This window comes from Gadus morhua, chromosome 13, assembly GCF_902167405.1.
Source record: "Gadus morhua chromosome 13, gadMor3.0, whole genome shotgun sequence".
In the NCBI taxonomy this organism is placed as follows: Eukaryota; Metazoa; Chordata; class Actinopteri; order Gadiformes; family Gadidae; genus Gadus; species Gadus morhua.
In genome coordinates, this window is record NC_044060.1 from 28,693,545 (window position 1) to 28,709,901 (window position 16,357).

At 44.3% G+C, this 16,357-nt stretch overlaps 1 protein-coding gene across 1 annotated transcript; it reads right to left on the minus strand.

Moving 5' to 3' along the window:
* Positions 1–209: 209 nt before the first annotated feature.
* LOC115557797 (NLR family CARD domain-containing protein 3-like) lies at positions 210–5,614 on the minus strand. The gene is made up of 3 exons (XM_030375898.1): positions 5,527–5,614; positions 450–2,251; positions 210–218 (listed from the first exon to the last, which is right to left on the minus strand). The coding sequence occupies exons 1-3, from the start codon at positions 5,591–5,593 to the stop codon at positions 210–212; spliced, it is 1,878 nt and encodes a 625-aa protein (XP_030231758.1). The 5' UTR covers positions 5,594–5,614.
* Positions 5,615–16,357: the final 10,743 nt, after the last annotated feature.

A 16,357-nucleotide genomic window follows, 5' to 3' on the forward strand; every position in this document is an offset into this window, starting at 1 on the left:
CAAGTGCAAACAATATTATGTGCAAAACTGCCCCTACAGGCCACAAATAGAAGTTTGGATAGCTCCGAAATCTCACGAGACCGATTTTTAACGCGACGGGTAATATCGTCGAGTTTAATCTCGTCACACCCCTATTAGTTTAACAAAAAAAACTAAATAATTAGACGTATAAATGAATACTTCTATATTCTATTGTACTGAATATTCTCTTATGTGTACTATAATATATTACACGTTAATAGGACACATGCAGAGATGTTTTGTGTATTATTATAATTAGTATGTTTATTCTGTTATGAGCAGAATAGTAATACATGTTGTAATGAACCCACAGAGATCTTTTTCAGATTATTTTAACCTTATATTCCAGTTGTATTTATATTGTGTAGTGTGTGTAGTAATACATGTTATTAGTGAACCTACAGAGATGTTTTGGAGGCTTTGACCACTGGCAGCAGCCTGAGAAGACCATCTTCTGAAGCAGAGTATTTCTTCAGGTCAAACACGTCAAGCTCCTCTTCTGATGTCAGTAAGATGAAGACCAGAGCTGACCACTGAGCAGGGGAGAGAGGTTTTCCGGAGAGACTTCCTGATGTCAGATACTGTTGGATATCCTTCACTAGAGAACAGTCGTTCAGCTCATTCAGACAATGGAACAGATTGATGCTTCTCTCTGGAGATAGGTCTCCTTTTATCTTCTTCTTGATGTATGACACTGTTCCCTTATTGGTCTGTGAGCTACTTCCTGTCAGTCGCAGCAGACCTGTTTTAATCTGAGTGGTCACTGATCTTTTTTTCTGTCCCAGCAGACCTCGTAGGACAATCTGATTGGTCTCCAGAGAGAGGCCCAGGAGGAAGCGGAGGAACAAGTCCAGGTGTCCGTTCTTACTCTGTAAGGTCTTGTCCACAGCACTCTGGTAGAGGAGGAGTTTATCTTTCCTGGAGGTTGGTGGTTCTTTTGAGAGCAGATTGACACCAGCATCGATGAAGGACATAAAGACATAAAGGGCAGCCAGAAACTCCTGGATGCTCAGATGGATAAAGCAGAACACCTTGTCCTGGTACAGCCCACACTCCTCTTTAAAGATCTGGGTGAACACTCCTGAGTACAATGAGGCTGCTCTGATATCGATGTCACACTCGGCCATATCTGCCTCGTAGAAGATCAGGTTGCCACTCTCTAGCTGGTTAAAAGCAAGTTTTCCTAGAGAAACAATGATCTCCCTGCTCTTTGAACTCCATTCTGGATCTGTTTCAGCCCTCCCATGGTACTTCCTGTCCCCCTGTATGGACTGAACCCTCAGGAAGTGGCTGTACATCTGAGTCACGGTCTTGGGCATCTCTTCGATCTGGGATTTTTTGAAGATGTCCTCCAGAACTGAAGCAGTGATCCAACAGAAGACTGGGATGTGACACATGATGTGGAGGCTTCGTGATTTCTTGAAGTGGGAAATGATTGTGCTGGCCAGCTTCTCCTCTCTGAATCTCTTCCTGAAGTACTCCTCCTTCTGATGGTCGGTGAACCCCCTCACCTCTGTCACCATGTCAACACACTCAGCAGGGATCTGATTGGCTGCTGCAGGGCGAGTGGTTATCCAAATGCGAGCAGAGGGAAGCAGGTCGCCCCTGATAAGGTTGGTCAGCAGCACGTCCACCGAGGTGGACTTTGTGACATCAGTCCAGATCGGGTTTCTCTGGAAGTCCAGAGGAAGTCGACACTCATCCAGACCATCCAAGATGAAGACAACTTGGAACTGGTCGAATCTGCAGATTCCTGCTTCTTTGGTCTCATTACAGAAGTGATGAAGTAGTTCCACCAAGCTAAACTCTTTCCCTTTCAGTAAATTCAGATCTCTGAAAGTGAGGAGAAATGTGAAGTGTATGTCCTGGTTGGTTTTGCCTTCAGCCCAGTCCAGAGTGAACTTGTGTGTTAAGACGGTTTTACCAATGCCGGCCACTCCAGTTGTCATCATTGTTCTGATTGGTTGATCGCGTCCAGGTAAGGGTTTAAAGATGTCCTCACATTTGATTGCTGTTTCTTCCTTGGCTGGTTTCCTCGAAGCTGTTTCAATCAGTCTGACCTCATGTTCCTTGTTGACCTCTCCACTGCCTCTCTCTGTGATGAAGATCTCTGTGTAGAAGTCGTTCAGATCTGTTCGCTGTCCTGCTTTAGCGATTCCCTCAAACACACACCTGAACTTCTTCTTCAAATTGGACTTCATTTTATGTTGGCAATCGACAGCATCAGATCCTAAATGAGAAAACAACAGATGACATCAGTTAGTGGATGGTGATCAGTGGAACCAGGTCAATATTTCCTGTTAAATTATCAACTTCATGATATTTTGTGGGTTCATTACTTGTGGTCGGAAAACCTGGTTGTGATGGACTGCATGTTAAAGATTCAAAATGTTAAGGCCTATTATTTCCACAGCAATCTGATTGGTCTAATGATAGTAATAATGATAGTGAATCAGTGTAAAGTGATTTGCTATACTGATACAACGAGACAGGGTTTCATCACTTCCACTGAGTTGTTCTGCTGTTGGTCCGCAGTATAATGTTTAATGTTAATGTGGCTTCATAACTTGTGGTCTGAGAAGATGGTCGTGTCAAAGACTGCATGTTACAGATCCAAAATGTTCAGGACTTTTCGTTCTTACCCAGCGATATGATTGGTCTAATGATAATAACAATGATAATGAATTGGTGTAAAATTATATAACAAGATAGTGTTGCATCTCTTCCACAGAGTTATTCTGCTGTTGATCTGCAGTTTATGTTTAAAATTAATATTATTATTATTATTATTATTATTAATAATAATAATAATAATAATAACATGGAATAATATTTTATTTCAAGGCACCTTTCATGACACCCAAGGTCGCCTTACAATTCATAAATCAATCTAGGGTCAAAAACAGCAGGAGCTGCATCGCCAACAGCATGATCAAAACAAGACATAAGACCCAAGTAGGAGGGGGTAAGAACAGTTAGGAGACCCAGGTAGGAGGGGGTAAGAACAGTGAGGAGACCCAGGTAGGAGGGGGTAAGAACAGTGAGGCGACCCAGGTAGGAGGGGGTAAGAACAGTGAGGCGACCCAGGTAGGAGGGGGTAAGAACAGTGAGGCGACCCAGGTAGGAGGGGGTAAGAACAGTGAGGCGACCCAGGTAGGAGGGGGTACGAACAGCAGTGAGGAGACCCAGGTAGGAGGGGGTAAGAACAGTGAGGAGACCCAGGTAGGAGGGGGTAAGAACAGTGAGGAGACCCAGGTAGGAGGGGGTAAGAACAGTGAGGAGACCCAGGTAGGAGGGGGTAAGAACAGTGAGGAGACCCAGGTAGGAGGGGGTTAGAACAGTGAGGAGACCCAGGTAGGAGGGGGTAAGAACAGTGAGGAGACCCAGGTAGGAGGGGGTAAGAACAGTGAGGAGACCCAGGTAGGAGGGGGTAAGAACAGTGAGGAGACCCAGGTAGGAGGGGGTAAGAAAAGTGAGGAGACCCAGGTAGGAGGGGGTAAGAACAGTGAGGAGACCCAGGTATGAGGGGGTAAGAACAGTGAGGAGACCCAGGTAGGAGGGGGTAAGAACAGTGAGGAGACCCAGGTAGGAGGGGGTAAGAACAGTAGCCCAACGGGGATACGAGGGGAACCCACGGTAGGGGGTCATCACAGCGAGCAGGCCAGTGGGAGCACATGTGTTTTGAGGAGGGATTTCAATGTTGTCAGAGTGTCTCTTTCAGTGCAGCTCAGAGCCATAGCACCCACGGTGCTGAGAGCCCTAGCACCAGGGATTAAAGTGAAAAAAAATCTTCTGACTGAAATTTTATTCGCGCTACAGCCAAGTCACGTGCAGTGTGTGAAACATTTTCCAGGTTAGGTTACTTGACACCTGCTTAAGAAATACAAATGTATAAGACGTCAGCACCAAATGCAGCCATCGCGTTTAAATGCTCGACCAATACTGTTTTACAGGAGGAGGATTTTAAACAGCTATTCTTTTGCATCTATTGCAATTTTTTTGTTGTCTTTTCAATTAGACTCTAAGATTTTTTTTTTGCAAAGCTTGTCTCATATTTTACTCTCTAAAAAAGGCTTGCCATCGTTCCCCGTTTCCGTCAGCCATGCCCATCTCCATTTATTTTTTTGTGTTTTATCAATATCCGATACATCAGAGCCGTCAATCATTATAAGGGAGTTCATACTAGCTTAACTTTCGCTCTGACACTCAACACTAACACAACAAAGAGACGTAAGCTGTGGCGCGAAAATGGTGTGTATATATATACATTTGTATATAATATATTTAATATATATTTAATATATAATCGGGATGTACATTAAAATGCTTGTGTTTTCAGTCAATTTTAACGGTAGACCTTTTAAATACTCACTATATAATTTGACAATTTTACCGGCGTTGACGTATGACGACATAATATACGCGTGTATTATGTCCATGTTCGAAACTGCATACTACCGTACTGCCGACTACATACTGCGCGGTATGTACTGTATACTGCATACTGAATGTGGGATTCAGTATGCAGTATACAGCAGACCGGCTGCACCGCAGTATACAGTATGCAAGTTTCCCAGAATGCATTTCGCGGCAGCGGTAGCGGTAAAGCTGCTAAAAGCTGTTTTAATTCTCGCTTCAGTGCTGTTAATACATCACTTTCTTAAGTTTTAATATTTTTTTATGCGAGAAAGTACCTATTTAGATCCTTAATATGCGATTAGTTTATCCAAATGACGCCTGTTTGTAAATTTGTCCCGACGTTATCGGAGATGTGAAGTGGCCTCTGTGAACTCCAAATGACGGAAATCCGTCGTAGCGACGGAGAACTTTAATCCATGCCTAGCACCCACGGTGCTCAGAGCCCTAGCACCCACGGTGCTGAGAGCCCTAGCACCCACGGTGCTCAGAGCCCTAGCACCCACGGTGCTGAGAGCCCTAGCACCCCCGGTGCTGAGAGCCCTAGCACCCACGGTGCTACGAGCCCTAGCACCCACGGTGCTGCGAGCCCTAGCACCCACGGTGCTGAGGCGGGAGGTCGGGACGGAGAAGACCAGCTGAGGATGACGAAGGGAGCGGCAGGGCCTGTCCTCCTGGAGGAGGTCGGGGAGATAAGTGGGGGGCACGTTGTGGAGGGCTTTGTCGGTGAGCAGAAGGGTTTTAAGGTCAATCTGGCGATGGACAGGGAGCCAGTGTAGTTGGACGAGAATGGGGGTGATGTGGTCGGGGTATTTGGTTCTGGTAATGATGATGTTTAACATTCTTTAACCTGAGACCCCCACCATTACCCTACATATCCGGATCAAACCATTTAACCTGATACCCCACAACAACCCTACATACTGGATCAAACCATTTAACCGGAAAGAGGAAAGATTGTCTCCACATGGAAGTTTGAAATGTATGAGTCTCACATATTGTCAATTAGTCTGAACAGAACAAATATAATCTCCCACTGCTCATCAAAATGTGTATTTCTTCTCTGTTTTCAAGAAAAGAGTCTCTTACCGCCCCACAGTGTGTCAGCCAGTTCCCCCTGGTTCATCTCCATCAGGCAGAGCTTTGTGATGTCCATCACTCCCTCTATGGCGCGCCTCCTCTGCTCCTCCTTCTTACCATCCACCTCCTCCTCCTCCACTCTCTGACCCTCTGAGCATTGTGGGTAATCTGAGAAGAGATCCCTCCAGAGCTTCTTCAGCTCCTTGTCTAGGAAAGTGTGTGCGTTCTCCTCAGCCCTCTGGAACAGAACAAACATCAAGGAGAACTTTACTCTGAACTAACTGAGGACATCAGAAGCATCTTTCCTGGATTCACGTCCCGCAGGACAAGAGATGCTTTCTGATGTTCATGGAGAGCTGAAGTCAAACGTCTTGGTGGACATTTACACACCTTGATCAGCTCTGTTTGGTGCTGCTGTAGAGACTGAGCACTGGTAACCTTTGACCTCTTCTGGTGTCTGTGGGGAACACACACACACACACACACACACACACACACACACACACACACACACACACACACACACACACACACACACACACACACACACACACACACAATTATATTTTGCCAGACGTGTAGATATCAGTATCAGTAGAGAATGATAACAACCAACTGGTCTGTTTTCATCGTCTGTTTCAAACTCCTACCTCTCCTCTCTGAAGAGGCGTCCATCTTTAAAGTTCAATGGTATACTCATAGACCGGTCACTCTTCATGGAGACACAGCTGGGTCCAGGGGAGTCTGCTCTCTGCTGCTCTGGGCTTCAACACACACACACACACACACACACCAGGGGTTAAAATTAACTTTTTTTCACCACCGTCCCGGATACGTCCCGAAAAACATTTTGAACCGTCCCGAATCGTCCCGAATTTTTCCCATAAATATTTTTTACATTTTGGGTTGTTACTTAATGATAATATATTGGAACACAATACATTGTGTCACTGAAATAATATATTTATTTCCAGATGACAAGCAACACCCTCAGTCGCAGAGCAGCAGGCTCTCGCACTGCTTGCCGCTCGAGACTGACTAATATGCCATCTTATGCACGCCTTTTTCGTGGCACGGTCCGCACATTTACACTGCCCGAGGTAAATTGCCTGCTTGAGCTAGAACCCCAATTTACCCTCCCGGGCCCTACACACATTGGCGGTTTATTGGGTTTCATTCTGATGTAAATGCGACGGGTCCGCGGTTCAAGGGGGGGCCTTGGGTAGAGGTGTTGCGCTGTCTCCAAAGAGACAACGCAGCATATCATCATGAGCAGTTCTAACTGAAGGGAAAGGAATCTGTTAGCTGCTGACCATGTAAGAGAAGGTGATGCAGTCTGTAATGAACCTACGTTTATACTTTGTTTCTGAATTGTTTTGTTTTGTTTTGACATGATTCTGTATTTTATTTGTGGTCATAAGGACATCAAATTTTTTTTTGTCAATCATCAGATCAGCATAGGGGGGTTAGCGTTAGTGATTGGTGATTGGCCCGTTCCTGATTACACGCAATATATAGCGCAGAGAATTACGGAAAGAGGGGGCTTGACTCTATCCGCGCCCTTCGTGATGCCCTATCGTTCGGACGTCTCTTCACTCCCTACGCTCTCATGGACGCCTTGTTTTTTGTATCGTTTGGACTCTCTTCACGTCCTGCCTCGTGATGCCCAATCGTTTGGACGCTCCCCGACGCTCCGTGGTCGCGATGGACATTGTGTTTAGGGAAGAGGGGGAAAATGGTGTAACTTTGTGAATAATAACATGTCTTGATGCTGAAGTTGAAGATAAATATTCGAAACTCATCCATGACTCTCTGTCTGCCTTTGCTGCCATTTTGACACGTAACAAGTCGCATTAAACAAAGACGTTGAAAGATGGTGCGATCTATGAGAGAGACCAGAGGAACTGTCCTTACAAGGCTTTTGTCGGGATAAAAAACAAGTGGTCAGCAAAATAAATAATAGGTTTCGTTTTTGCATTTGTAAATAGTTAATCGCGCTTGTAGCCTACACTCAAGAGACTTGAACTCATTCTTGCATGCGGGTGTCTTCATTCATAAAAACATTGGGGAGCAGTGTCTCCCATACGTAGAACAATGTGTGGCGCAGCGCCACAGATCAACACTGAGTGCCACAAATTGATACTGCTTTTTAATTTTTAAGCGATTTTTAAATATAAATATCGTTCCGTTCATTCATCTCCGGGTAGCACTCTTTCTCCCGGTCATTCTCCCTCACACACACACACACAGAGACAAGCGCGCACACAGAGACAAGCGTGCATACTGCCAATGGTGCGAGGGTACACTACCACTTATTGGATAAACCTGCGTATCATACATACGCACTGACAGCGGATTGGCCCGCTCACCCAAAGCAGCAGGATATGTAAGGGATAATGTATAGAACGTAGGTAATTATCGGGAAAATAAGCCCCGGCAAGTTCGCCCTGAAGGGGCTTATTTTCGATCATGACCGGCGATGTTCTCTACATTATCCCGCTTATTACACGGCTACTTGCCAAAACAAAAAAAATAACTTCACATGGTGTGTCTATTTACAATTTATTTGATACCAGCATTCGTAGAGTTGATCAGCAGAGAAATAGTCCGCCAAAGACATTGACGTCGCTTAGCAACCGAAGACGCTGGGGTTGAAAAGTTACAGGTACTTGCGGAGTGATACAAAAGACGTCATTAGAGGCGAAAAATGTGTTGTTTTCCTTGACAGCGGTCAATTATACTCATGATTATACTTTGCAACGGTGAATTATCAAATATAATTCTCCGCCGGAAGTTGTGCAGGGCCCATGCAAGTGAACGGAGCGTTCCATGGCACTGAGAAGACCTGTGTAATAATTGAGATTAATGTGAAATGTGGTTATAGTTTATATATATATGACGGTGTTAGACCCCCAGGCCGTTCTGCCGGCAATTTTAATTCGCTCTACAGCAGAGGCTGGAGATCGGGAAGATCGGAAAGATCGGGAGGTCTCCCGGTGGGCCGGTCCACTTTGAAAATTATTCTACAGAGGTCTAGACTCCGTGCGCAGCCCGCCTTCACCAGTGAACCAAGGAAGCCATGAAGAACGGGGGATTTTACCCCCTCTGTCTCACTGAACAACACAAACGCGAGCGCAAGCGCACCAGCCAATTGTACAAAGCGCAGTCCTTTTTCCATTCAATAAGTATTTTCCACCGACCGCAAACACGTTCTTGTTCTTAGAAAGTGTTAATAACTTAAACAGAAAAATTAAGTCAGTGCCCACAAAATTCTCGAGAAAGAATAAAAATCCTCCCGATCACAATTAATTACATCCCCGGGACGACGGGACATCGTTAATTTTAATTTCTAACACACACACACACACACACACACACACACACACACACACACACACACACACACACACACACACACACACACACACACACACACACACACACACACCAGTATCGGTAAAGTCCGATAACAACTAACTGGTCTGTTTTCCTTGTCTGTTTGAAACCCCTACCTCTCCTCTCTGGAGGGGCGTCCATCTTTAAAGTCCCATGGTATATCCATAGAGCGGTCACTCTTCATGGAGACACAGCTGGGTCCAGGGGAGTCTGCTCTCTCCTTCTGGACTCTTCTAGAAAAACAAGAACCATTTATGGACGTTTGATAGAAGCTGTACCTTTATAATATATGATGAATCCTCACCTTTTCTCAATTGAGTGATTTTCATCTTTAAAGTTAAGAAGACGTCCCATAGAGCGGTCACTCTTCAAGGAGACACAGCTGGGTCCAGGGGAGTCTGCTCTCTGCTGCTTCTCTGGGCTTCAACACACACACACACACACACACACACACACACACACACACACACACACACACACACACACACACACACACACACACACACACACACACACACACACACAGACTAATGATGGAGTCATGATGTACCACTGCTGAGCTCTGAGATGGACAACAGACGCAGAGAGAGAGATCCTCTTCTTACCTCTTAGCTTTGCTCCGGCGGCCATGTTCCCCAGATAGAGCGGTCTTAGAGGTAGGACCCCCGTCCTCTATCTCCTCATCCATAGTAGACTGGAGACCTGGACACAAAACACAACTCATCCATCACTTCAATTGCCTTTTGAACTTTAGCTGTTTATTGAGAGAGAAGATCATTGTGACTGCGTCACACTAAAGCATTATGGACATCATAGACCGTCAATATGAACCCCACAACATAACCACACTGCCTTCACTACAGTACAGACGTGTACATCAGATGACAGATGAATAATTAAAGACCTTGGAGACTGAAACTGTGCTTAAACTACAACACAAAAAAGATATACAATAGGCTTAAAAAAAATGCTTTGCGGTACAATTAAAAGTAAACAACGTTACTTTCATTTGTGTCGAGTACAGTGTTATATTTTTATATGTTAGGCTATATATTGAGATGGCAGTGTGCGAAATATCCGTCAATATTCGGGATGTCTTCATCCCCAGATTGTTGCGCAACATCAATCTAAATGTTCTCAATATGCAGTAGGCCTAGGCCATAACATTACAATATTTCATGGATGCAAGCTAGGGGTGGGTAAAAAAAAATCGATACGGCAATATATCACGATACTTTGCTGGCCGATAAAATATCGATTTGTTCAACTCCAAATATCGATATTTTGTTGTTAAGACGCGCTGTGAATACAGTAGGGTTTCTTTGTCCGGTAGATGGCGCCTAAGAGCCACTCTGCTGTGTGGTGCATGCATTTCTGTGCTAGAGGAAGCTGCTTATTTACGATCAAAATGGCTAATAACTTGATAACACCACCGCAATTTAAAGCCGACGTGTGGAAGCACTTCGGCTTCCAAATGAAAAACAAAGAAAAAAGGGAGCTCGACAAAGACAACGCTGTCTGTAGAATTTGTTTCGCGCGGGTAAAATGTTGTGGAAACACAACAAACTTGCGAGTTCATCTCTTGAGACACCACGCTGAGGTGTTGAAGCAGCCGCCAAAACCTCAACCGAGCCAGATGACGCTGCACAACTTTTTGCCCTCCACTTCACCTCGCGCACAGCGCATAACAGAGGCGATTGTGCACTTTATCTGTAAGGATTTACGCCCTTATAGCGTCGTTGATAATGCTGGATTCAGGTGGATGCTGCACACTTTAGAGCCACGTTACAAGATACCACAACGAGGGCACATGGTGGACACAGCTGTACCCGCGATGTATGAAGAGGTGAAGAAAGCGGTTAAAACATCCCTTGGCGCTGCGCAACGAGTTGCATTGACCTGCGACGGATGGACCTCCAGAGCCACACAGTCGTATGTGACCATAACGTCCCACTACATCTCCGACGACTGGGAAATGGTTACGCATGTTTTGCAAACGAGGGCAATGCATGAGAGCCACACCGGCAGTAACATCGCGGATTTGCTGAAGAGGGCCGTGGACGAATGGGGCATTCAGGATAAGGAGCCAGCCATTGTCACCGACAACGCCAGAAACATGACCAGCGCAGCAGAGCTAGTCGGTATGCCGCATTTTAAATGCTTCGCGCATACACTAAATTTGTCTTCTCAGCGCGCACTGAAGTTGCCAGCAGTCCAGCGTTTGTTGGCTAGAGTGAGGCGGATTACCAACTTTTTCAGACGCAGTACAATTGCCACCCATGTTTTGAAAGAAAAACAGAAGCTGCTGAATCTGGAGCAGCATAAACTAAAGACCGACGTGGTCACTAGATGGAATAGCGCGCACGATATGCTCCAGCGCTTCCTGGAACAGCAGCCGGCTATCACCGCTGCCCTGCTGTCAAATGAGGTGAGAAAAAATGAAAAAGATATCTGCACTCTCAGTGAGGCCGACATTAGAGCTGCAGAAGAAATAGTCGCTGCGATGAAGCCCATGAAGATTGCCACTGTGGTCATGGAAGAAGAAAAAACTCCCACGCTGTCAGCAGTCGCGCCAATCCATGCGCAGCTGATCCAAGAGCTCCAGGAGAGCCCAGGTGACTCCAACATGATAAAAGAGATAAAAACTACCATATGCGAGGACCTCAAGAAGAGGTACGTAGATGAGCAGAGGGAGATTCTTCATGTAAGTGCAGCTCTGGATCCCAGATTTAAGACTTTGGCATTCTTGACTGAGGCTGAACGCCAGATCGTCTATGACAGGGTCACCACAGAGGCTGCAAGGACCCAGAGACCGTTTCAGGTGAGCTGGATTATTAGACTGCTTTCACATTTAATTTCAATATGTATTTTAGAAACCTCTAAAACTGTCAATACAGTGATGTTGCTAGGTACGCGTCCTGCGTCCCTGACGCATTAAAATCTGAAAGGACGCACTAAACTCACTATCCATGCGTCCCGGGGACGCATCTCATTTTCCCCATGAAAAACGATACATTGTGAACATTAAACAACTCGTGTTTAATCACAGTAACTGGCCAAAGAAACCTTCTTGTGAGCAGATCGGACAAGCGCTGTTTCAACCCTCTGCGCATCTACTCGGCGCAGACGTGATCCCCTGTACAAAGTATCGCGACATGCTAATTTAGCCGCTACCAAAACAACTAGCTCGTCACCGCTGATTTCATTTCAACAATTAAAAATACGAACTTCATAGTAAATAAACCCACGTTTCCACTGCTCGATGCTGTGCTCATTCGTGTCGAATGAGCAAATCAAACAGGATTTTTTTGCAATCCTTCTGATTGAATATATGTACATTTATGACAAAATCGTGAGGACTAGGCTTGTGACACACACACACACACACAAATGTGGCGCTTGCGGCGCTAGGAGTAAGTAAAAATGGCCCGGCGTTTCTAGTGTTAAACATGAACGGTTGAGTACTCCAGCTCTAACCATATCATACCACCATCAAGGAGTTTAACACTATTAATTTAATTTAAGAAATAGAATAATAATAAAAAAGAAACACATTTTTTAAACTGGGGAGTCGGGACCCATTGAATTTCTCAGGGACCCACCCAACTCGCCACCTGTGGGTCCCGGGGACTCACTACATTGAAAACCTATCAACATCACTGCAATACAAATATTGAAGAAATGTGTTAAAAAGTATAAAATACATTTTAAAAATATGTTTTAGTAAACGATTTTATTACATGAACAGATTATATGTTGGCATTTAATTGGAATTTATTTCATTTGGGCTTATGTGCTTTATTTAATTTCATGTGATGCTGTTTTTCAGCAAGGAGGAGCTGGAGGGGATGAGACAGGGGAGTGCCAGATTCAAGCTGATGGAGCAGAGGAGGAAGATGAGGACGTCGGGCTGGAGGCACTAGGTGAAGAGGACGAAGGGAGCAGCCAAGGTCCAGAGGAAGAGGAGAGTTTTTCAGCCCTGTCCACATTAAAGAAGAGATCCAGGGATTCTTGTGGCCTTGCTGACCTTCTTGGTCAAACATATGCTTTAGGTCAGTAGAAAAGAAACCCTAATGTCAACAGTTAATTTTACTTCTTAGCCCTGCTCTTTAATATTTGAGCCTTACTCTCCTGAATGTTATTTGAGGGTTTGACACTAAAAACGTTTTCAGATTTTCCAACTCAAAGTATTAAGTTTATTTCCTCTCATTTAAAAATCCAGATAACTAAGAGCAAGTTTGATGTACATTACTCTGAATATTTGTCCAATATTTTAAGGTGCCGTGTGTTGTATAGACGCGATTTCTAGAACAAAGAGTTCCAACAACCAACGAATCCTCTATGGAGTCAGGATTTGATCAGCAATCAAAATGCCCATACTTCATTCTGCCCCAAGAATTTTCAAAATTAAACTGTAGTGAAAAAAGAAGTTGGATGTTTGTAAAAAAAATCAATTTTTGTTTTGTTTCAGAGGCTGAAACAAAGCCTCTGAAAAGAAGCTGAAGATGCCGCAAAACCAGGCACAAGAGGAAATGGGAAGATTCAAAGAGACTGCTCCACTGCCAATAACAAAAGGGGCCAATCCACTGAACTGGTGGAGGGAGCACGAGTGCGAGTATCCTCTGCTGTCTCAACTTGCAAAGAGGTATTTGTGCGTCCCTGGGAAAAGTGTCCCCTCTGAAAGAGTTTTCTCTACTGCAGGGGACATTATCACTGCACAGAGGAGTACACTCACCCCAGAGCACCTCGATCAGATTCTTTTTCTGAACAAAAACCTGAAAACAAACCAAGTGAAGTACAAGTTTTAGGTCGATCCATTTCAGAATGTTTATGTTTTTTTACTTTATTATTTATTTTGATTAGAGGAACAAAGGGCTATTCTGCACTTTATTTTCTTATACTTTTTTACTGCATGCACATAGGTATTTTATTTTCATTTGAACTTCAGTTCAGATTTCATACTGTGAAAAACTACTGTGCACTTTATTTCAGTTTTCAGCTCAGTGTTTCAGCTGTAAGAAATAAAACAAATATTGTTAATGTTTCATTCATTGAAATAAAAAATAGCTGTTATGAATGAAATAGTTTTGACTCAATTTGTCCTCTGATCAATATAATCTGAAATACATAAACGCTTTAAATCGCAATATCGTGATATGAATCGTATCGTGACCCAAGTATCGGGATACGTATCGTATCGTGAGGTTCATGCCAATACCCATCCCTAATGCAAGCCAAGAAAATCAGTCTATATCTATAGCCTACATGACAACACCCCCCCCCCCCCCCCCCCCCCCCCCACACACACACACACACACACACACACACACACACACACACACACACACACACACACACACACACACACACACACACACACACACACACACACACACACACACACACACACGGCATTGGGTAAAGTTGTTGGGATGCATGTTATTTTATAACAGGGAGGGGCAAAGTTGTGCATTACAATGCAAACACGAGAAAAATTGGCCCCATTCTGGCGCACTCAGAAGAGCAATGAACTGAATAAATGCCAGGTATACAGCATATCGGAGACGTGCACACAATCAGTGCACTTGCAAATGAGAGCCTGCAGTATGTCCGATCTTGTGACATTATTTAACCATCCATCAACAGCTCATACGATCAGACAGATACATCATTGAACACATACACAAAGCCCACAACAAGCCAAACACAACCAAGGCAGGTGCGCTCTCTCTCGCACAATCACACAATCACTCCAACTCCAAGGCTAGTCTGTATCAACCAACCACAACTAACCCTGCAGTAGCCTTACCTATGCACAACAATGCACAACAATCAATTTACATTGCGTCTATCTTCTGTTTGGCGCACATGGCTAATTTGAATATTTGCGCAGGTATAACGGTTGTGATTGGGTCTAAAGGACTGAAAGACAGGACAAACACATTGGTCTCTTTCAAAGGTATATTTGTGATTTGTACAGCAGGATCACAGGTCACGTCAACTAGTTCTGCCAGTATATACACATCCCATATATACAAATAATACAATGATAACATTACATTTACATTTCGGAGCAGCATACCTGAAAGACAGGACAAACACATTGGTCTCTTTCAAAGGTATATTTGTGATTTGTACAGCAGGATCTGCACGAGTAAAACAAAACACTTGAATTGCTAGCGGACATCCAACATAGCTAACCAGTAACATGTGGTCAAACTAAAAATATGAATAAACTCCCTACCAAGTGACAAACTATAAAAACAATAATAACATATCAATTATACAATCATCTAATATGTCGAGGTTCATAACATAAACATACATCCTCGATCTTAAACTTATCAACCTTCGGGAGCTATTTACAATGTGAACTTACCACATGTCACGTCAAATGGTTCTGACTAGCAACGGCCGCACACACACCTAACTGTACGTCCACACCAGAAGCGAATTGAGCGACCAAATCGCCGGAAGTCATTCACTTTCTATGGGCAAGAGCGACCAAAGCGACCAAAGCGACCAACGCTACCAGCGGCCAAAGTTCAGCGACCAGAGCGTCAAAAGAAAGTTGAAAACTTTTGAACACCGGCAGGCACTTTGGTTCCTACCTACCTTTATTCACTCACTGAACAAAATGTCGGCTGAAGTATTAATCGCGGCTGTAACTGGGCACCCAGGCTGTTTCCCAAAGTGAAGGCTGCAGCCTTGCTAGGACGCGTCCTTGCTAGTCGCGTCCTATGGAGATGAGACTAGAGTGCTAGCTCGAGTGCTTCCTAGCGTTTGTAACGTCGGACTTTGGGAACGACTTGGTGGTGTGGAAGCGCTTCCGCTTCCGCTTTTTAATACTGCGTGTCCGCTTGTAAACACTTGTGCGCTTATGAATAAAACATGGCAGCAATCAAGCTGATCGATATTTATTTGACTTTTGTCAGTTATGAATGCGGTCATGTCTCCTTTGCATGGAGCCTCTTTGGGGAAGTCACAAAAGCTTTGTTATGGTTGATCGAATTGTCTTTATTAAAAGGAAAATCCATTCAATTTTTATAAAACTAAGTGTTCTGTCGGCGCCACTAACGCATGACGTGGGCACAAAGAAAATTAAATGCATCCATTTCCATGGCGCGTTCCGTGCCGTGTGCAGGCACGCCAGAATTAAAAAAGTTAAGAGATGGCGGTTAAAGCAAATCGCAGCGAAGAATTTAAATACTTTAAAGAAATAGGAGATCATAAGGTGAAATGTAAAATATGCCAAGCGAAATCGAGCTACCAGAAAGTACTATGCGGCAACATATGCTCCTGAAACACAACGGTGAGTTCGGGAAAGCAGACCCGCAGCAACGGTGAAAGTGAAAGTGTGTCGGCTATTTTCACCGCCGCAAGACGCAGCTGTAATCCCGGGCGTGTAGAGAAGATCACAACTCTGAGTATTTCCATAGTCCAT